Below are 23,998 nucleotides of genomic sequence, written 5' to 3' on the forward strand. Positions count from 1 at the left end.
TCATCAGAAGGAGCTCATCAGAAGCTAACAAATATGCATCATTAAGCAAAACATATTCTCACATTATCCATGCCAGAAAACATGGTGAGAGACATATTGAAGGTAAAATCCACAGAACTTTATAGGTGGTTGCATTTGAGAAATGAGGGAGAGGGAAGAATCCTAGATCATAGCAAGGTCTTTAGGCGAGTGGGATGTTTAAATGTGGAGCAAGAAAGTGGTATTGATATAAGGAATATGCTTGTATTCATTAAGAACCTACTCTGATCTCGTTAACATGATAGTGACTTTGGCACAAATTATATGACTAATAAAGTTTATACCTCAAATTCTTAAATTAGGTTGTGAACCTAACACATGGCAGTTTGGGTGAGTCTATGCACTCCTCAAAATAATGTTTGTTGCCCATATTCGAAATTGAAGGAAATGCTAGATTTTGGCTGGAGATGAGTGAAAATTAAGATATATTTCTCTCCTAGCCAAGTCTGAAGACTTTTATTTATAGATTCCTTAGACCTCTGTTCTACATTGTCATTACATCAGGGAGTTATAATTTCATTTTTGTGTGTCTTCTCTACTCTAATGTGTATTACAACTCCCCTATGCTATGGTTTACATTATTCCTGTATGACTGTGGCCAGCTTGGTGCTGAATCTCTGCAGACACATCTATGCTGGTTCCTGGACAAGAGACATGCAGTATTGTTAGTTGCCTGTCCCAGACATCAAGACTTTCTGTCTTGGTAGGACCCATCACAGCCTTTGTCTTATGTTCCTCAAAAAACTAAGTTGAGGGGCAGCTAGGTGGCACAGTGGATAAAACACCGGTCCTGGATTCAGGAGTACTTGAGTTTAAATCCTGCCTCAGACACCTTGACACTTACTAGCTGTGTGACCCTGGGCAAGTCACTTCATCCTGTTTGCCTTAGTTTCCTCATCTGTCAAATGAGCTGGACAAGGAAATGGCAAATCACTCCAGTCTCTCTGCAAAGAAAACCCCAAATGGGGTCACAAAGAGTTGGGCGTGATCGAAAACAACTAAACAACAACAAAGAACTTTATTTTATTTCAATTCTTATTTTAATTATGCAGTAAGAATCTGTTGCCATTAATGAGTTTCTTTCACAATTGCACTTAGATATTTAGTGAGTGGTCTGCCAATAAGTTGAGATATTTTATTTAATTTTGTATGTTCATTTAGGAATTTATATATTCATAAGTTTATAACATGTATGCTTAATCTACTAGTCATCCAGCATTTATTAAGCAATTTTTGCTCTTAAGAAGCTTATATTCTATAGGGAGACAACATATATGAATATACACAAAAATACATCCAAAATGACTACAAGTAGTCTTGAGAGAGAGAGAGTATGAAGGGAGACAAGAAGAAAAGTTCCGGGAGAAGGAAGTACTTGAATTTATTGTTTGTCCTTCATTCTGGGAGAGGACCAATGACATCAAGATGGTGATGTCATGACTTGCAAGTGAATTGGATTCAAATGAGGCAGGGCTGTGCAAAGTCATCAGCCTGGGTCATTGGAGTCAGATGGCAAGACATAGGTCAGGATGACTGGAGATGACCCTGGATGCAGTGGGAGACCCTGAACTTTTTAAGCTAAGGTCTTTTCCAGGTCTCAGTTTGTTTGAGGCAACACCCATTCAGTGATTAAGGGCTAGATAAGAATGGAGGGCCAAAGATGGTTAGTTTGTCTTCACAAAAGAATCAGTCTGGGAGGGGAAGGCCCTCAGTTTCTGGCCAAAACAGAGACAATTGCTATTTACACTCACTCTGAGCCATCAGAACCCAAACGATAAGCAAATGAGGCTTGGGCTGGGACCTATTATTGGCCAATCAGTGAGAGCCAGAGTGACTTGGGTTTAAAGGCATAGTCCCAATGGACTTTATCAAGCCTGGTTTACCAGAGCTATATTTCAAGAAATCATAAATGAAAAGTACATGAGACAAAAGAGTTAATTAATTGTCCCAGTTTTCCAGGAAAAAAAAATGATAGAATATATAAATAGGGAAGAAAAAGACAAAAAAATCTAACCCTAGACCCCCAAGATAGTTTGCAAAATATAAGTGACCAAAATTTATATTCCTTTGGGAAGAGCACCTACATGTAAGGATATGACCCCACATGTGGACAGGAGAGGAGGAGAAGGAGGAGAAAGAGGAGGGAGAAAAGAGCAGCATTTCCCAATTGGATTGGCCAGTTGGGTCCCAAGTGGGGCAGCTATCACTACTCACAGATTGTTATTTGTCATAGATTATGTGTCACAGCTCTAGTCACACCCAGGGTTTTGCATAGGATAGCCTGAAGGTTTTTGTTGCCTTACTCCTCTACATCCACTATTCTCATAGTTGACTCCACTAGAAGCCTCTTAAATCAGCCATTTTAGGGGTCAGTGTTCAGCTAGGCTAGGAAAGGGGTATTTGATATTATCCTCAGGCATTGGTATTATCGCCAGGAATTGGAAAGATCTGGTAGCCCTATCCTCCATCCTCTGTCATCCGATGAGCTCATTGTTCTTTTCCCTTCAATCTGACCACTCTGGGCACCTTGTTAAGCACCTGGAATACAGCGATCAATAGTAGTCTCCTAGAGCCAAGGAGTCTTAGCAGTAGGGTCAGTCAAAAGATGTCAGTTCAATGCTGTCTGTCTGTTTCTAAGGTGCTCTCCAGGACACAGAATATTTGACTTGACAGATTGCAGGATTTTTGCTGGAAGGAATCTTAGAGCAGATCTAGATCTCCCTTCTCATTTTACATGTGAGGAAACTGAGGCCAGGGAGCTTAAATTATTAAGTCACTCATTAAATTAGCAGTGGGATTGATACTAGAACCCAGGTCTTTTGCTAGATTTGTGCTTTGGGGGTATGTATTATGATGGGGTTAGATAAGGTAAAAGAATTTAATTCTACTTATAGAATACTAGGTATTAAGATCATGTCCCTCAGCTGGAGTGGGGGAGGGAAATGCTTTCCTTATTGCAATTCTGAGCTCTAGGTAATGCTTCTGAAACCCTTTCTATTTTTTTCTTTAGTGATTTGTATATGTATGTATGGTAAATATGGAAAGAAAGAGAGGCACAGTTAAAAAAAAGTCAGGTCAGTGCCTTTTAAATCTAGTTCATCTGTATAGCACCATTTCAGAAGTTTCCCAAAGGCTGATTTCAAAGACCTTGAAAGGACACCCCATTCTTGTCTCAGTACAAAGAAACACATTCCAGTTTAGCTTTGAAACTGCAGGGGGCTTCTGCTGTTGAAGCTCTCCTTCATCAATTGCTGCCAGTCCTGGGTGCTGCAGAATTCTGATAATGAGAATTTGTCAGTTCTATGTAGGTCACCACATTCTTCAGGACAAAGCTCAGATCTGGAGGAGTGATATGTTAAAAAAAAAGAAGTTCGAGAGATAATATTCTTTTTCTTTCAGTAGAAGCAGCTAATTCATAACTTATAATTGTTGAGGTTCAATGTATAAATATTGTTATAAATGTTTAAAAAACGGCACCTGGAGAGTGTTTTGTGTAATTCACTCCTATGAGATGATGACAGCTACTCTCTTATTCCTTATTTCAACTCTCTCAGAAGTAGAGAAGGCCCAGAATCCTTTTGATAAATGCCCCGAAAGCCAGTGATTCACAGGATCAAAGGTATGAGGTATTCCAATTAGACTGTCTTATCTGCACCCTGATGACATTACAGGTTAATAATAAAAATAGTTAGCATTAATATAGTCCTTTAAGATTTGCAAATCACTTTACATATTCTGCAGCCTACATGCTATTGTTATCCTTATTTTGCAAAGGAGGAAGCTGAGGCTAGGAAAGGTCAACTGTCTGAGGCAGGATTTGAACTCACATTTTCTAGACTCTTAGTCCAGTGCTATACCATCTGGTTACCTAGGCTAAAAAGAGCAGGTGCTGTTGACTCCAAACTGGAGGCACAGACAACTGGACAAATTGAAGGCAATTCTTATTTTAAAACCCAGGTTAATAGGTATTTTTCCACTTTTAAAATATAATTGTATTGGGGCAGCTAGGTGGCACAGTGGATAGAGCACCAGCCCTGAAGTCAGGAGGACCTGAGTTCAAATCCAACCTCAGACACTTGACACTTACTAGCTGTGTGACCCTGGGCAGGTCATTTAAGCCCAATTGCCTCACCAAAAAATTAAAAAAAATATATAATTGTATTAATTTTTCTAAATTATCTGGAAGAATCCTAGGCTTCAGTATATTCGTAGATCTGTTATTTCATTTCTTTGGGTGTTTTCTTTTTCAGGGTTGTTTGTATCCCATCTGTGCCTTCTTATTCTGTTTAATTTTTTATGTATATGCTTTCATAGTTTCACCAAAGAACTCAATTCCATTCAGTGAGCATTAACCAAAGACCCAATACTTGCCAGCTACTGTGCTACATTTTGGAGATATAAAAGCTAAATGAAACATTTTCCCATTGTTCCAAGATGTGGCTGGCATTCTACTGAGGAAATCCATGGAAGGAATAGAAGATCTCTCCAAGGTGCTGAAAACTCCTGTGTAGATTTTATTTTCTTAGCTTTCCATGGGCATCAGTGCGGCGATTCAAAGATTTTAAAATAGAGACAGCAAGACTGAGAGGAGCAAGTGTGGATAGCCAGAAGATGGTAGATTTGGTTTAGTTTTCAGCATCTCTCTACCTGGAAAATGACCATAGGATTTAGAACTAGGAGGGACAACAGAGGTCATCTAGCCCAATCCTCAAGAGATTGAGTGTCTTGTGTCCAGGATCATCCAGACATTAAGTGTCGGAGCTGGGATTCAAACTCAGGTTCTCTGACTCCACATTCAAAGGCCTTTCTGCTTTCCCACACTGTCTCTATCCCACGAAGATAATGCTATATTTCTATTAGTACGTCTTCAGAGAAGGAACACTCGATATTTGGAACAAATGGCACCAGAGAATATTCGGAAATCCAAAGGGGTGGCAGAAAATGTAAATTTCTGTAGAATATTCAGTACCTTCCTGTCTGAGGCCAATGTTGGTCAAGACAAAAGTTTTTAAAATGGGCTTTGGGAAAGCATGACATATGCCAATCAGTGCTTCTCAAGAGCTGGATGTGGATGTGGAAATGAGTACCTTATGGTCTGAAGCTTCATGGCAAAGAAATATGCTAATCACCTTAGCACAGATTAGATTAACTAGAGACAACCTCCAACTAGAAAATCTCCAGCCATGAGGTTAATTGTGGTGTTACTATAAATCAAATCCAGATATCAAAGAAAAGAATAACAGTTTATATGTCCTTCCCAGCCTTAAAAAGATCTCAGTGCCTTTTCTGGGCCAGAGACAAGAGGTTCAAAGATTTCACAAAGAAAATTTTCAGTGATTTCTTACAGTTGCCTGGGGCAGCAAAAACTGGGAGGTTTTACTTTCTCTGCAGGATTCAATTCCAATTCTAATTCAGCTCTATTCATCATTCCTGGGTTCTATTTTTGTGTTCCAATCACCAAGCTCAGTACATTGTAGAACACTGGAGGCCTATAAGAGGCCTCCAATTTTGACCATAGGCAATTTGCAGGGCTTGCCTGAGAAGACAGGCAGAAGGCCGTCTCGCCATGGAATTGGGAGGTGGTAAAGTAGAGTCCAAGTTGTCAGTGCTGGCAGAATCACAGGTGAAACATCTGCTGCCGCACCCCAATTGAGCTAGACATGGCAGTCAGCCAATTTCTGACCCCCTTGCCAATTTCAAGTAAGCACTTTAAACTGTCAGGGATAGGAGGATCTGGATAGCCAGGGAGGTGACTAGCCAAGCTGAAAGAAATCATTAGCCTGATTAGTTCTCAAGCAGTAAGATGAGTTTGGTGCTTAGCTCAAAAAGGTAGAGCTTTCTGGTATATATCCTTAGACTCATTATTATTTATTCAGTTACTATATATGCTTAAGTTATGAGGTGGCCCTGGAAGTTTTGAAATTGGAAAATTATTGCTTTCGTGTTTTTAGAAATTAAATTGTCTTCTCCTTTCTTAGCTCTAGGCTATGAAAACACTTTAAGCACACACATGCTTGATCAAACATTCCTTTTGTTAGGGATTCTTTATAATGACTGGAGATGTAATTTTGGAAAGAGAATAGAGGTAGCTAAACATTCTACCTAGATGTCCAAGTCAGATGCCCAGTCACTGCTGTCATTTGGGTTATCTGTCAACACCTGATTAGGGAGAATGAACAAGTCCAAAGAGTTAACTGATGATGGAGAAAATATTAATAAGAAAAAATTCATGGATTGTAAAATAGTTTGTTACACATTATTTAACTCTTTGTCTTCACTGTTCTCTGTGCAGTAAAAAGGAAAATAAGGCACCGTTGACAAACAGAAAATTGTAACCTACAGAAGCCAATTACAGAACTTTTCTTTTGTCTCTGAAATTAAAACACAGGGATTGAATGAATGAGATATAAGTGACTAAAATGACTTTCTAATCATGGGCAAGTTATTTAATCTCTCTATACCTCAGTTGACTCATCTCTAAAAACCAATGGGCTGAACACTTACCTCAGTCACCTAGCTCTACTTTGACTCCTCCCTCCATTTGCAGCCAGTCATCAAGTTTTGTTGAGGTCCCACTGGCACTATAAATACATCTGTGCTATCCTTCCCATCGATAGTTCTGTTATTACTGCCATCATGACTGTTGCCCTATTGCTGGCCTCCTACACTTTTGCCTAGACCCTTGTCATCTCCTTCTGATGGATTTCTATGCATTCATTTTCTCCTTCTTCCAAACCATCCTGCATGCCTTTGCCAGATTCATCTTCCTAATGCACTACGCATTCATTAGTCAATTCTACTGTCATTCTTTGGTTCAGAAACATTTGGTGGTTTTCTGTTGTCTTTATGATAAAATACAGAGCCTTAATCTTGTATTTAATGTCTTTCACCATTTGGTTTCAATCTACCTTATCCTTTAGTATTGCTTTTCATGATATCTGCTTTCCAGACAAGTTGGGCTATTTGTCACTTCCTGAATTCATCCAGGCCTCTTCCCATTTTGTACCTATGCTCATTTCTTTCCCCTACATCAGGAATTTAGTATGCTTGTATGCAGTAGATGCTTAATAAATATTTGCTTTATTGAATTGACTTGATGCTCTCTAAGGTTTTTTCCAGCCCTGACATTTAGTGACTTAAGATTAATTCATGGAAATGGAAACTAGAGGCAGGGAAAGGGAACAGGCCAAAAGAACTTGCGAGAGAAAAGGTGAAAATTATAGAAGAGTGGGGCTGCAGGGCTAGTTAGTAGGTAGTGAACTTTTGTTTTCTTATTCATTGAATAAGGTGGAGGTTGGTTACAGGGAACTTACATTCAACTGAACAAACTTTTATTGAGCACCTGTAGTGTGCAATTCTCTATACTAGGTTGGAGGGATATTTATCCTTAAGGAACTTATAATGTGGTGGGGATGGGAATGGTGGTTGAGACCAATTCATGTCATTATTTCAATGGATCTTTGACCTCATCAATGCAGATATTTTTTTTAGTGTTTTTAGTGTTGCACAATGCAGCCCATCTTCATTTTCTCATCCTGTGCTAATCTTATGCATGTTCTCCAATAAGTATTCCATTAGAGGCTTCTTATAGGCCTTCAGTGTTCTACAATGTATTGAGCTTGGTGATTGGAACACAAAAATAGAAGATTAACCCTTTATGCTAGGTCCCTTCTAGGTCTTTAAAATTCTGGGGGTATTGATCTGTCCATCTGTCATTCTTCATCTCAACAAGGAGTCCACTGAACATGCTGGAATTCAACATACTTCTTTACTTTCTCCCAGTATTGCGGGGGTACCAGTGGATTACTCTGGCTGTCCACCTGCCATCCCTTGTTCTTGCTCAGCTCTTCTCTATCATACAGTTCTTTGATGATATAATTTGTTCCTATTCTTCCTCAGAGTTCCTCATTGGTTATAGGCTGCTCATGTCCACCATGCTCCTTACCATTGTCCTTTCTGTGATGCTCATCTGTGGTTCTTTGAAGTCAGTAGGGTTTTGGGTCTCATTGCCATGTAGCATATCTGGTAAAATATTTCTCTTGAAAAGATGAACCTTTGTTGTTATAGGAAGCTTAGGATTAGTGAAAATGTGTTGCAATTTCACTAAAGCAATCCAACTTGCTTTACCCCTTTCCAGTTCTGGTTGTAGCTTATTGTTTATCTGTATTATGTGTACCAGCTCTATATCTGTATGTATGCCCAGATATAGATCTACATCATTCTCTCTGTTTCTGTGTCTGCCTGCCTATCTGTTTGTCTGTCTTTCCTGTCTGACAAGCCCTATAGGTTGTTCATTCAGAAGCATGTTGAAATCTGGATATTAGACATTTTTCATTCATTTGATCTTTCCTGTGTGAATGGACAGACCAAACTACTTTAAGTGACCACACATATCTTCCAGGAGGCTCTGTAATAATTGGGAAGTTTAAGCAACAATGCTGTTACCCATAAACAGGAGCTTGTGGAAGATCCAACAATCCACGGGGAATCTTCTGAATTTAGACTCTTTGCTGGATTTCTTCCATCACTTTGGTGAATGGATATGTCCCAGTTTTATTCTTTGCTGCATGTTTATCATCATAATCCCTTCAAGCACAATTAATTCTGTTGTTACAACTTAAAATAACTATTGAATGATTTTGACATAGCCTATAAAGTGTCATTGTGTTGTATTGGGAGCATTTTAATAATCAATAAACAGTAAGCTCCAGGCAGCGAGGTGGTCCAGTGGATAGAGCTCTGGGATTAGAATCAGGAAGACTCATCTTCCTGAGATCAAATCTGGCCTCAGACACCTATTAGCTGTGTGACCCTAGGCAAGTCACTTAATCCTGTTTTGCCTCAATTCCTCATTTGAAAAATGAGCTGGAGAAGGAAAAGGCAAACCATTCTAGTATCTTTGTCAAGAAAACCCCAAATGGGATCACAAAGAGTTGGACAGAACTAAAATAACTGAACAACAACAAATAGTAAGCTCAATGGGATGTTATATTCTCTATATCTTTTAGTCAAGTGTGAGATGATTAAGATATGGTCCATTGTCCAGTGGACAGATGTTCAGTGGACAATGGCTTTTTGCAAAACCCTGCTAACACACTTATCAAAGGAGGCCTCAAGTCATGTATTGATGACACTAAGAAATATTTTATATAAAAGTGAAAATAAGCATATAGGTTGGTAGTTGTTTATGTTTCCTTGGTAAATTCCCCCTAACTCTGCATCCCCTCCACACCAGTTTTTGGAATCAGTAAGTGAGGTCTGGAATTTTTTTTCCATTTTGATATTTTATCCTCCTTTATATACTTTGTAAATTGGTTCCTCAAGACCCTCATAGGTGTATCACTTCTAGCATGTATCTTCTTCCTCTATACTTGATTTAGTCGGGCTCCTTTCTCTATCTTTGTATTCTGCTGGGTAATTTCTACTTCTTCTGTAAGCACTCCAGGGACTGTGACATTGAAGACCAAGTATGGTAGTTCCATCCTTGATAGAGAAGGCAGTTGTAATAATTTTTGCAAATCTTTTCTGTTTTTCTTCTACTTGTAGTCCTATTTTTATTTTTATCCTGAAATGCCCTTCAGATGACTTTGCTTAGTTGGATATTTCTTTAGATTGGTTTTTACCCTCCAATACTCCCATTTCCTTTATAAGATAATCATCTATCATCCTTCTGGGGATGACACTGGGAAGAAAAAATTCCCTAATACTCTTTAGGAGAAATAGCAGGCAAACATAATTAAATACAAAATGTATACAAAGTGATTTGGGGATAGAAACACTTGCATTTAGGTGGCTAATCAAAAGTTTGATGTAGCATTTGAGCTGGTCTTTGAAGGGAACTAGGGATTCTAAGAGGCAAAGGTACATTCCAGGCATGGGTGGGGGTGCTGGGGTGGTGGATAGACAGCTTGTACAAAGATCCAGAGTCAAGAGACGGAATGTCATGTAGGCTGAATGCAAGCAGGCCATTTGCATTGGAACACAGAATGTGGAAAGTGTAGTAGCATGTAGTTAGTGGGGGCAGCCTGGCTGGAGTCAGGTTGTGAAGGGCTTTATACAATCAACAAAGGAATTCATAGTTCATCCTAGTGGTAGTTGGTAGTTATTGCAACTTTTTGAGCAGGGGGAAAGATGACATAGTCAACTGCCTATGATTTGGTGGTTTTTTTTATTGCTAATTTAGTCACTTGTAATTTTCAATCTTTTGGAGATTACTGCCATGATTCACAGCCATTAAGTATCCCTAGGAGAACATTGGCATTAAAAAAGATGGGCCTTTGTCTCAAAGGGCAGCTTGGAATCATTATGAGTGATATGCATTTCTGTAAATGCAATCTACTCATTCTCTTTCTCTTATTCACTTCTGATCCCAGATCAATGAAACAGATACAAATACCCAGAGAGTTCTGCTACTCCAGGGACCCAGAGTTTCATCAGTGTGTCACTTGCCTCACCAGGGAAGATCACCACATTTCCAAGCTTTTGTAGATGGGGCCCAGAACACTAAGTGGCCAACTTTCTGCTGATGAACCTCTCTGAACTTTTCTGGTTGTTAGACAACAGATATGCTGTCCAGAAAGTGTCAAAGGCAGTAGTTGATAAGGGGAAGTTGTCGATGGAGTCCATGTTGATGGACTTGATCATCTTTAGTAAAATATGCAGAGTAGTGATGTGCTAGGAAGGATGGGAGTAGCAGTGGAATTTGGGACTTGAGGGGAAGAGAGAACATTTCCATGGTTGCTGTGGTGAATGTGATAGGGAGTCTTTAGTTCTTTGGTATTTGGTTTACAAGATGGAGTGGGAGGCCTTGGCATCCAGGGCCATCACCAGTCATCTTGACCTATGTCTTTCTATTGGACTCTGAATGACTCTGGAGGAGAGAGTGAGGCTAATGACTTTGCACAGGCCAGCTTTACTTAAAACCAATTCACTTGCAAGTCAAGATATTACCCTCTTGATGTCATTAGGCCTTTAAAAGACTGAAGGACAAACAAAGGAGCCAGTTATAGAGGAATAAAACTATGGCCATGAAGCAGTGAGGGCCCAGTTGATGGCAGATAGCCTGAATTTAATGTGGACCTAGGGTAAGGATAGGTATAGGGACTGGACTTATGATATCATTGCCAAAGGGAATTCCTGTGTGAGGAAGCTCTCTCTACAAATACAGGCCAACACCCATATTGGTATCTAAAATCTAAGTTGTAGAGATTTGCCTAGAGTGATAAGGTATTAAGTGACTTGCTCAGGGTCACACAACCTGTACATATCAGAGATAGATCTTGAACTCAGGACTTCCTGGGTTTGGGGCTAGCTTTCTATGGACTATGCCATGCAGGTCAGGGGACCCAATTAATTCATTATTTGTCTTTTAGTTGGAGGGAAAGAAGGTGGAGTAAAGGAACTTTTTTGGGTCCTAAACACAACCTGAAGTCCTCAGAAGCCGATTAGAAGTCTTGAAGGAATATATAAATCTTGATATGAGCTTCAATGATTTTATGTAGAATTCCAGCATATATACTTTTAATGTTCCCTTATGATAACCATTGGCTATCTTAATAAAAAATATACCGAATGCTCCCATACAGTCACTATTGGGAGAATGACAGCTTTTCACAATGAGATGACTTTATATATCTAGCTATCTATATCTAGTTGTCTAACTTACTATCAAAATGATTAGGAGTCACCTCTTTATTAATTTGTCTATTCTAGAGTCATCAGATTATATTTTAGTATAATAATCACATTTAAAACCATAAACCATCACTAAATCATAAATTCATTATTAATATTCCATCCTTGATATATTCTTCCGGTCCTAACTCTCTATTTTGGCATTCTTTGGTTAGTTGTGAGAACTTCTTTAGGTTTCTTTCTTATCTCTTTCTTGCTCTTTGTGATGTTTAAAATCTAAATTCCCATTATTTTATCACATCTTTGAGGCTTCCAAAGCTTTTGTGTCATAAAGAGGTCTGGCCAAGATTTTCATCTTGGACTTGTGAGTATCCAGCCTATAGCTTTTCATTCTACCAGGTGATCCTTTTCCCCAATTTCCTGTCAATATTTCCTCTTGTTTTCTCTGAGCCCTGTATCTTGGATTGAGCAAAAGTATGGTTGCTTGTCTGTGGGACACAGGAAAGGAATTATGGGGGCCAGTTCAAGTTCATTTCTTTCCACAGGGGCAAAAAGAGGTTGTATTTGAATGTACAAATCTGAATGTACAAAATTTTGCAGAATATGAAACTTTAGTTTGATCAGTGAAAAACATAAGCTATTCAATTAATCTAAGTGCAGCTCTCTAAAACAGCTTCACAAAGACCAGATGTCATTTTTGTTACTTTTCCAGCCTTTCTTTGTGTAGAGGTATTACCTCCCCCCCCCCCCCCGCCATGGATGGAGGATGTGAAGTTGAAATCATTAGTCATAACTGAGTAAGTTAGATCACTTGTGACAAAGAACATGTTACTGCTTTAATGTTATCTGAATAATGGCAACAGCATGAACTACAGACTGTCTCCCTTTTATAGTCTCTGAGTTTCCAATTGGGATGTAGAGTTCTAAAGTCATATTAAATTTGAAAAATTTGATCTTTGGTGAGGTGTTCCGTACCACTTATCAACTATAAGTTGTTGAGGCTGAATCTCTTTGAGGTTTTGGAGAGGAATTAATTCAAGTAAGGAAATGTGAGAAGTAGAAATGTTTTCTTTCTAGCGGTTGAGGCTGATGAGGAATGATTGTTCTCCCAGAAGCCTTTGAATCATGAAATCCCAGAGCTGGAAGCAGCTTGGAGATCATCTAGTGCAACTTGTTCATTTTACAAATGAGGAAACTGAGTACCAGAGAAGGGAAGTGGCTTGCTGAAGGTCACACAATTAATGAGTGGCAACTCTGACATGAACATCCATCCCAGTGGCCTCTCCATTAACCCACCCTTCTCTTGTAACTCTTGGCTGATGATAGCAATCTGTAAAAGCAAAAATTTGATCACCTCTCCTGGATGTGTTCAAGAAACTGCTGTGTTCAGTAATGGTGAGAACCTCAGCACTGTCTGCAGGGATGGACCTTTTGACCACAAGGATTGATTCCCACAAGGAACAAACCTAACATGGTTACCAGCATCCAATTGCTTAAATTGCTGTGTTTTCTCTTCCAGCATCGTTTTTCTTTCCAATCCAGACCGGAGCACATTTTCCCTAATCAGTGTACATTTAGACACTTTAGAAAAGCTTAATTGTGCTTTTTGTATCATTCGTACATCTCTACCAGGATGTCTAATAACTTCAAAAAGATTGTTGACCATGGACATGTTCTTACTAACCCACCCCCTATACTGATTCCCTTCCTCAGAAAACCCAAAACAACATGCATGCAAGTGCATATACTAAGGACCTTATTATATCTAACAGCTCATATATGGACCACACACGTGACTCTAGTCCTTAGTGTGTATGGCTTCAATGAAGATCACAGAGAGGCAATTTATTATCATGGACAGAATACTGGAATAGGTATCAGGAGGCCCTGGATTTGAATTTTGTCCCTGATATATAATAGTCACTTGATAACGAGCAAGTAACTTAACCTCTCATAGGTACCTCATCTGTAAAATGGGTATAATAATACTTATACTACCTACCTCACAGGGTCATTGTAAGAAAGTGCTTCACAGGGGCAGCCAGGTGGTGCAGTGGATAAAGCACTGGCCCTGGATTCAGGAGGACCTGATTTAAAATCCGGCCTTAGACACTTGACACTTACTAGCCGTGTGACCCTGGACAAGTCACTTAACCCGCAAAAAAACCCCCAAACCCCAAAACAACAACAAAAAGAAAGTGCTTCACAAATCCTAAAACACTTAATGTAAGTTATTATCACATGGCACTTGTCCTTCCACCAGAAAATACTTTGATGTTAATTTTTTTTCCAGAGCAATGAGGGTTAAGTGACTTGCCCAGGGTCACACAGCTAGTAAGTGTCAAGTGTCTAAGTCTGGATTTGAAATCAGGTCCTCCTGAATCCGGAGCCAGTGCCATAAAGCTTCCCCTTTGATGTTAATTCTTCAAGAATTAATGATTTCCTTCATAATAGCTCTTATTTATATAGTGTAATAAGGTTTGCAAAGTGCTTTCTTTACATATAATATCTATATCAAAAGATACTGCAACCCTTCTGTGCCTTGGTTGATAGTCTTTGGGAATGACTATAGTTGGAAAACCCATCAACTTACAAACGTCAATAAACTTATCTGGGCCAGTTCTTGGAAAATGGACACATAGTCTACCCCCTCCCCCAGCATGTGTTCCAAGGCACTCCAGTTTGGCAAGATCTGTCAGAGCTTGTACTTGGTGACCACAGCTATTGAGAATCCAAGGCCACTTCCACATGATAGTGAGATGTGAGATGAAACATTAGTGGTGGGTTAAGATGACTATCAAGGGGGAACCTTTGATAAAGGAAACAGCCACAGAATTTCATTTTACTACATCAGGGGTGCCTAGGCCTAGATGTGGAGACAGGCAATCATGCCCTCTTAGCCTTGGTAATGGGGGAGTGGGGTTTATGGATCCATCTGGAGACGATGCTTCAGACTTTTTCTTTTCAAACCAGCAGATGATAGAACTTTCTCTCTCATGCATACCTCTGCCTTCTTGAGTCACTGACCAACTAACTGAGGCAAAAGTTCTTTGTCCCCAATATGACTTGGTGATCATTCTTATGAAGAAGCCAGAGGCCGTTGTGGAGAGATTACAGAACTTGAAACATCTTTATTTGAATTTTGCTTCAGATATTTGCTAGTTGTGTGACCCTAGTCAAGACATTCCATTCGTCTCAGCCTCAGTTTCCTCATATGTAAGCTGAGAGACTTAGGTCTCTAACTTTGGTCCCATCCAGTCAGAAACCCTAGGCTTCTAGAGATGATCATGTTCAAGACGTCATGGTAGTCACTGGTCCTGTTCCGGAACAAAGGACCACCACCACCACCACCACTAATAACAACAGCAACCATACAGACAACTGCACTTACTTTGGATAGTGATGTCCCTCATTCCCTGAGAATTCTGGAATTGAGGATTCAATCACTTTTAGTTTTGGTTGCAAGAGTTTCAGAGTAGAGGTGGGAAGGAAGCAATGAGACCCCACTGGGTAACTTTCAGTGGTTCTCAGCTCACACAATTGTGGATTTCTCTCAGCCTCTATGAAGAGCTCAGAGAGGCCAGATGCCTAATATTTTTTCCTTCTCAGGAGACAGAAATAGTTGTAACTTGCCGCCTCAAACACAGATATTGCCACAGCTGTCAGTCTGCAGGTATACTAGCTATGCAGACATGGAAATCACAATACCAGCTTCTCTGGAAATTTCTCACTCTGTGGCAAGCACCAATGAGCATCAGCAACATCTTTATAGATGACAGATACCAAGGTGTTTCCAAGGTTTAGTGGAAGGGACTAATGTGAACTAATGGAAATGTCAGCTGCTATGCCCAACAAGACACAAGTCTAAAATGAGCATTCCCAGGCTCCCAGACTATATCCAGTGGATCAGATTTCTAAACATTTCAGGAGAAAATATCCTGTGTGAGAATTGTACCACCCCCCCCACACTCATTAACATACTACCCATGTCTTCCTCTCTTGATTTGCTCCTTTGTATCATGAGGACAGCTTTTTCTGGCTTCTTTCCCTCCGCCCTAATAAACAACAGCCTTTGTAACCAATGAAAAAGTCCACAGCAGGTGAAGATCTATTTTTAGGACTGCTGAAACCTGTGTTGATTACTGTATTTTCACACTTAGAATATACTCAAGTCCTTAAGTTGAAGTTTGTTTTCTGTGCCTCCCTCCCCTTTTCCCAATTTTTTTGCAGCTTGTGAATATCCCATCTTCTTCACACTCTTCTTACCCAACACTTTTTTTGGTGAATGCTGAAGCAAAAGGCATGAGAAAATCAGGACCAAGGGAGGGTTGGCAGCTGCCTTAGGGTGTGATATACAGTGAGGTGCAATGAAAGACAAATCCTTACCAGCATTTATATAGTGCTTTAACGTTGGCAAAGTACTTTATGGATATTATTTCATTTGATCCTGGGATCAAATGGGAGCTAGGTGTTATTATTACCCCCATTTTACAGATGAAGAAAGTGACTTTTCAGGATCATCCAGCTAGTAATTACCTGAGAAAATATATGAAACCAGGATTACCTGACACCAAGTCTGGAACTCTAGCAACTGTGCCACCTATATGCTACATACATGGTCATAGGGTTTAGAGGAGGAAGCCATCTTAGAGATCATCTAGTCGCCCCTCCCATTTTAAAAATGGGAAAACAGAGACATTTCAGAAGGGAAATGATTTGCCTAAAGTCATACAAATGGGAAGTAGAAGAGTTAGAATAGGAACCTTCATGTCCTCAGACTGCAAAACCAGGTATTTTCCCATGATGCTATGCTGCCTCTCTCATATTTCTAGATGAGGAAACTCAGGCTACCTTAGGCTGTGATCTGTCCAAGGATATACAGGCAACCACATCAGTATTTTAGCTTAGATCCTCTGATTCCAAATTGGGTTTCTATCCCTCATACTTTTTCATGTAACTTTATAAAAAAAAGTACATATTTTTGATGCCAGAAAATTCTGTTCTCTGTGGCATGTGGGTATTTTGTGATGTCAAGTTGCATATGTTACAAATGGAAGCTCCAAGCTTCTGGCAGACAGGAATGCATGGGAGAATACAGTTTTCAAAAGCTTGCCCAGGATGCACAAATGCCTTATTTTAGCTCTTGTGTGAAGTCATTCTTCAGGCCACTTCACTGCTCATTGGAGAGGCAGAGTGACAGTAGAAAAGAACATTGGTCTTGGAGTGTCTTTACTAGGTATGACCTTAGGTAAGTGACTTTACATCTGAGCCTCAGTTTCCTCATCTGCAAAATGGGGACTAATAATAATTTACCAGATGGGTTTATTGTGAGAGAGGTAGATCTGAGGTCCTCCTTGCTTTGGGCACTCACTCCAGTGGTTCAAATTGCAGCTAATCTATACCCCATCCTGTGTGACCCTTGTTCATGGCTAAATCCTCTACAGGGGGTCCACACAATGTTCTTAGAAGCTTAGAGACCTCCCTCAAGGTGGATACATCTGGGGGCATGTAAACTCTGCATTAAGTTTTTTTTTTTTTTTTTTGCAGGGCAATGGGGGTTAAGTGACTTGCCCAGGGTCACACAGCTAGTAAGTGTCAAGTGTCTGAGGCCGGATTTGAACTCAGGTACTCCTGAATCCAGGGCCGGTGCTTTGTCCACTACGCCACCTAGCCGCCCCCGTTCATTAAGTTTTAAGAAAATTATTAATCTTCCCCTCCATTACACATTTCCTATCTTCCCCTTCCCCAAAGGTACGAAAGAATAACAAAGAATAAAGAGAGGAAAGTTTGCTGAACATTTTAGCAAAATGAACCAAAACATCAACCAAGTCTGACATTATATTCAATGTTATGTATCCATAGTCTCTTGATTCTGAAAAGAAGAAAGGAAGGTGCATTCGGTAGGAGCTTAACAAATTCTTGTTGACTTCTATCTCTTCTTTTGGACCAAAACTCGGTCATTATAATTCCATAGCATTTGAATTTGATCCAGTGTTCTTTCCACTTACTATATATGTTCATCCAATATGGTTTCCTCTGGGAAAGTAGCACAGATGGGAAGCTTTTCTGCCATGTTTGTTCCATGCCCTACTCACTCCAACATTCTTATATGGGTGGCAGTTATTGAACTTGTATTACAATTACAATTCCTTTCAACAAAAATTGACTAAGGACCTACAATGAAAAAGCACTGGATTAGGCTTGGGGATACAAAAGGAAAGACAAAATCACCCTGTTCATCAAGGAGTTTATGTGCTACTCTGGGTGTGGATACAATATCTGCGTGGATAGGTAAATATGAAGTTTTAAGAGACTTGAATTCTCTTTTATTTAAATTTTGAGTATTTCTATAAACCAGTTAGATAGTAAACCACTAGAGCAGTGTTCTACAAAATGGAGGCCATGGTCTGACCTCAAAGGATGCTCCATGATCAACTAATCAGAAGGTGGGAAGATGGGCTTATCTCCATTACAACAATGCCTACCTATATCCCTCAACATTCTACTCCCTCCTGCTGGGCAAATTTCCAACCTATTTCTTTCCGAGTGGGGCATTCCTCTGCTGCAGATATTCCTTGGGGTGCAGGGGCAATGACTGGTAAAAGCTCCATTTTAACCTGTTAAATTTTGGGTAGGAAAGAGTGAGTTATATAAGATGAGCAAGCATTGATGGATAGTGATATTCACTGTAGATATTATGATATTGTTATATTTCTCTTTGAAACCCATTCCCCTTCTCTTTACTCTCAAAGATACATTATCTTAGTCCCCCAGGTTCATAACTTTGGTGTCAATGTCTGTTCCTCACTCTTCTTCTCCCATATCCAATCAGTTGCTAAACCTACATCAACAACACTTCATAAATCTCTTCCCTTCTCTCTATTCACCTAGGCACCACCCTGTATGAGTAGTTTGGGATCTCATCACTTCTTGCCTGACTTACAGTAGTCTCCCAGTTGGTCTCCATGAATCATCTCTTTCCCTCTAAATCGTCCTTCATTTAGCTGTTGGGGGGATTTTCCTAAAGCTCAGGTCTTACTGTGTCTCTTCTCTATTCAATATCTTCTTTAACTGACTTTGGACTCAAATATTATTTAATCTTTATCTCATCCTTTAAAATTTATATAATTTTTTGTTTTAGAAGTGATACTCTTTCTACAATAAAACATGAATACAATTTATAATTAAGTATGGTTGTGTTCTATTTTTTACCTGATTAATGATGTTTGGAGACAGAGGGAAGGCAGGGTCTGTAAATACTTCATTTTATACTCTCTTTATCTATGTCTTGGCCAGCTGCCTTCTTGCCCATACCAGAGACCATGTCCTTCAGGCTTCAATCTTTTCATTTCTGGAACTTCCACCATGGAATTTTCCTGTGTTGCTTGGCTACTGCTTCTCCTGGCCCATTGTTTTAGGAAAGCTGGGGCACTTACTTCCTACTCTCTAGTCATCTCCTTCTGAGCCATACTCTTTTCTCACTTCCTTCTTTCCTCTTTCTTCCCCATCATGATCAAATTAATTCTGCTACTATGTCTGGATGGACTATGTCAGTCTTCACCCCATGACCACATTGATCTTCTCTGTAACATTTTGGGCTAAAGTGTCCCTTCTTGGGTACCATCCCCCATTAGAGTATAAACTCTTTGAGGATAGAGAATGTCTTTATCTTTTTATTTATATCCCCAAGATTTAGCACAGTGTTTGTACATAGTAAGTACTTTTTCATTCATTCAGTTATTATTTTGTTCTATATAGTGTGATGCTTACTAAGGGACAGTGTTGAGGGACTAGAGTTGGGGTTCTTTCTGTATTGCTTTTCCTTAGAAGAAATAAGAAAGTAGGGAGGGAGAAGTTGAGAGTAATGATCACAGATTTGGGAAATTTTCCTTCATTATGTTGCAGTCTTTAAATATCAATCCTCCTTGATAACCCAATTGCTATTGTCTTGAGTTTAATTTCCCTTTGTTCTCAAAATTTATTTGGTTTCAGATTCAATACTGTATTTTAGGTGCTCTAGAGAAATGCACCTACTATATGAAGGAGATATTTACTATGTAACTATAATAGCATATTTCCTTTTACTCCCCCAGACTTCTTTTAAAATTACCTTTTGATTTACAGCTTGTATTCATTTTTACCTAGAAACTAAAGGTTGGTTTCCATGGTGATGACTGAACACAACAGTATCCTATCTTGAATCACTGCAAATTGTACAGGGCTCTTGCCCTGTTGCCTGCTAGCCCTTCCTGTAGCATCTTCCAGTCTACTAACTAGCTTCCATTCTTGGAAGGACTCAAAAGTGCCAGTGACCTGTAAGATTTAATGAATGCAGGACAGCATATGTTTCATTTGTGGGTGTTGGCTTACCAACACAGGTTAACAGAAACATTGGCTCTGGCTAGAAGGATTTTTTTTTTTTTTGCTAATTGTGTGTTCTAAAGAGGAAGAGGAGTTTACATCTTATGAAATTAGTTTGGAATCATGAGTGTGAAGACTGGGGGGAGTTTTACAGAAGGAAGGTACCTATGGCTGGAAGGAATTTCCTTTTAGTCTGGATTTGCATCAGAGCACTTGATGGCAGACAGCTCATGGCTGGCCAGACCACAGGCCTGGAGAGAGTTGGCATTTCATGTCTATTATAATATCTTTCTAATGGTCATAGTAGTTATGTAGTATTCTCATCATTCTGAGTGCTCTAAGAAGGCACAGAACATTTCCAAGAGGTAGCATTTCTGCTTCCCAAAATTATCCAGTCAAAAATGGCTCAGCCACTAATATGTCCATTTAGCAGAGATGGCATGAAAGGAAGAAGGGATGGATGAGAGTAGGAAGGATCATTTTGGTCATGCTTTCTTTCTTTCTTTTTTTTTTATGCAGGGCAATTGGGGTTAAGTGACTTGCCCAGGGTCACACAGCTAGTAAGTGTCAAGTGTCTGAGGCCAGATTTGAACTCAGGTCCTCCTGAATCCAGGGCTGGTGCTTTACTACTGTGCCACCTAGCTGCCCCTTGGTCATGCTTTCTTTGCAATAATTATGGAGACTGGTCACAGCTCCTGATTAATTCAAAGTCAATAATAATAGCTAGCATTTATATAGTGCTTTAATGTTTGCAAAAAGATCTACTGATATTTTCTTGTTTTATATTTGCAAAACCCATAGTAGGTAGTTGCTATCTTTATCTCCATTTTTACAGATGAGAAAACTGAGGCAAAGAGATGTTGAGTGACTTGCCATTGTCACATGCTAATAAATATCCAAGGCTGGATTTGAACCCAGATCTTCCTGATTCCAGGTCCAGCACTCTCTCTACTGTCCCTACTAGCTGCCTCTAATCCAAAGACCTTTTAATAACAGTTTCAAACATGGTATACGGTAGTGGAAACAAGCAGGTAAGGCAGTATTGCTGTTGTTTAAATACATATAGGAAAAATTGGAATTTTTAATCTACTTATAAAGAATGGATTCCTTACTGCTGAGATTGGTCAGTCATTTCTGCCTCTTCATGCCCACTTGTGGGGTTTTCTTGGCAAAGATACTGGAGGGGTTTGCTATTTTCTTCTCTAGTTCATTTTATAGATGAGGAAACTGAGGCAAACAGTTATTTGCCCAAGGTTACAGAGCTAGTAAGTATCTGAGGTCAGATTTGAACTCAGGAAGATGAGTCTTCCTGACTCTTTGCCCTGGCACTCTAGCCATTATAACACCAGTTGCCCACAACTGAGGTTATGTAAGCAGATGAGAACTATTTAATTTTCAATCCTGGAAATGGATACTACCAGAGAGTTGTGTGAGTCAAACTCTAAAAGGAGAGTGTATTTTCCCTGTTTGTTTTTACAATGAAGTCTGTTGAAAATTGTTTTAAAATTTGGTCCATTAGTGCTGTTTTGAGTCCCTTCCCTCCCAGGTTGCATAACAAGTATTTGCCAGGTGTATAATATCCTTTTTTTGGGGTAATTCTAAGTTGGTTCAATCAGCCTTTCTCCCAAGGGTGCCACTCATTTCACAACTGCACAAATATACAGGATGTGCTTGGTTGGCATCAGCAAAATGTGACCACAGTTTATGCTTATTTAACTGATTAATTTTGTTACTTTGGATTCTGAATTAAACTGTGAAAGCTTCATCTATTTTGGTTTGGAGGCCATCTGTATATGTTTTTAAAAAATTCTCAAGTGTTGATTTGGCTTCTTAGAGCTTATCAGGTGATACTTTGTGATCATTGCCATGAATTTGTCTTCTTTGCAACCCCCACAATAAGCTGGTGTGTGTGTGTGTGTGTGTGTGTGTGTGTGTGTGTGTGTGTGTGTGTAATTGTTCAGTCATCAAAACTTAACCTGAAGCATACTGAGATATGAAAAACTAGAACACCATTAGGTGACCATTGGGTTGGTACCATTTGGTTTCCTTTCACAATTAGCCTGTGAGGCCCAGATAGGGAGGAAGAATTGAAGTCTGGCTATTTTACCAGTTTCACCTAGAAGATCAGCAATGGAGATAAGAGAAGTTGACATTTGTGGTTTGTCTTGTAGCTGACAAAAAACTTTTATGCATCTTATTCTCCGTAGGATGACTCTGTGAGGTCGGGTTACTGGCAGTGTCTCCATTTTACAAAGAAGAAAACTAAGGCTCTAAGAAATTAAATGTCTTGAGCAAGTTCAGATAGCTAGGGGAAGTATGGTTTAGCAGGCAGATCTCTGGGTTCATAGTCAGGATGTTTGCTTTGAATCCTGATTGTAATACTTAATGACTGTATGGCCTTGGAAAAACTTACTTCCTAAGCCTCCCAAGTTTTGGTTCAGTGAATATGGTTATCATATGCACATCCCTCTTTGGGAAAGCTAGGGGATCTATTTGCCAGGTGTATAATATCCTTTTTTTTTTTTGGGTAATTCTAAGTTGGTTCAATCAGCCTTTCTCCCAACTGCACAAATATACAGGATGTGCTTGGTTGGCATCAGCAAAATGTGACCACAGTTTATGCTTATTTAAGTGTTATTATCCCCATTTTACATATAAGGAAATTGAGGTTTTCCACTTATCCCAGTTCACACAAATAGGAACTTTTCCATCCAAATGTCTCTGTTTCTATTGAGTGTATTGACATTCTTGTTTACCCAGGTTTACAACCCCATTCTCCCTTATCCACCAGACCCAATTGATTTATAAGTCTGATTATATATTCACATATCTTCTTTCTCTCTTCATTCATGTAACCAATATAATCAACCCTACTTTATTTTATTTATTTATTTGTTTGTTTTTTTTGCGGGGCAATGAGGGTTAAGTGACTTGCCCAGGGTCACACAGCTAGTAAGTGTCATGTGTGTGAGTCGGATTTGAACTCAGGTCCTCCTGAATCCAGGGCCAGTGCTCTATCCACTGTGCCACCTAGCTGCTCAATCAATCCTACTTTAGGGCCTTATCATCTCTTACCTGGACTATTATAATAACCTCCTAAGTGGTCTCTCACACCTTCAATCCATCTTCCACATAACCGTTTAATCTTTCAGCATAGATGTGACATGTACTTGTTTAAGAAGCATCAGTGGCTCTCCATTGCACTAATAATAAACTATAAATTATTCAGTTTGGAATTTGAAGACTCCAGCCTACCTTTCCAGGCTTTCTTCACATCATTACCCTTTCCACATTCTATGTTCTCAGCCAAATTGACCTACTTGAGATTTCTTGAGCTTGGCTCTATGCCATCTTCTGGATCCATTCATTTAAGCCAGCTCTCTCTCATGCTTGAATGTACTCCTTCCTCACTGTCGGCCACTTAGAATCCTTGACTTCATTGAAGGATCAGCTTTGTCCCACCCTTTACAGGAATCTTCTCTGTCTTCTGCCACATGTTAATACTTATCTTCATTTCCAAATTATCTTGTGTTTACTCATCTGGACATATGCTGTAACCCACAGTAGACTATAATTTCTTGAGGGCAGAGAGGGATATGTGAACCTGGGAAAGCCTCTTGATCTACCTGGGCCTCAGTTTCCTTATCTGCAAAATGAAAGGGTAGTACTCTGTGTTCCCCTGTAGCTCTATTACCCCATGTTTTTGTCTTTGCCTCTTTAGCACCTTTGGCAGTTCCTGATACCCAACTGATACTAAATAAACGCTAATTGAAATGTATTTAGTTGACAATTAGGTTGGAAATCCAGGGTCCTGATTCGAAGTGTAGTGATCTTACTAAATGCTTGTTGAAATGAACTGAACTTCACACTCCACCATGTTGTCCCTGTGCCAGTGTGAATATCAGAGTGATGCTGTATGCTTGTCAGGAATAAATCCTTTCACTAGACTTGTTAGCAGCTGTAC

General features: G+C 39.5%; 1 protein-coding gene across 1 annotated transcript in view; it reads left to right on the forward strand.

Annotated features, from left to right (window-relative positions):
• The first annotated feature begins 5,605 nt into the window (after nucleotides 1-5,605).
• Nucleotides 5,606-23,998, forward strand: part of DNER (delta/notch like EGF repeat containing) — a 287,309-nt gene continuing 268,916 nt past the window's right edge. The window contains exon 1 of the mRNA XM_043993335.1: nucleotides 5,606-5,662. Within this exon, the coding sequence (XP_043849270.1) occupies nucleotides 5,606-5,662 (57 nt within the window). The remainder of the gene's footprint in view (nucleotides 5,663-23,998) is intronic.

The sequence above is a fragment of the Dromiciops gliroides genome, chromosome 3 (assembly GCF_019393635.1).
Source record: "Dromiciops gliroides isolate mDroGli1 chromosome 3, mDroGli1.pri, whole genome shotgun sequence".
Lineage (NCBI taxonomy): Eukaryota > Metazoa > Chordata > Mammalia > Microbiotheria > Microbiotheriidae > Dromiciops > Dromiciops gliroides.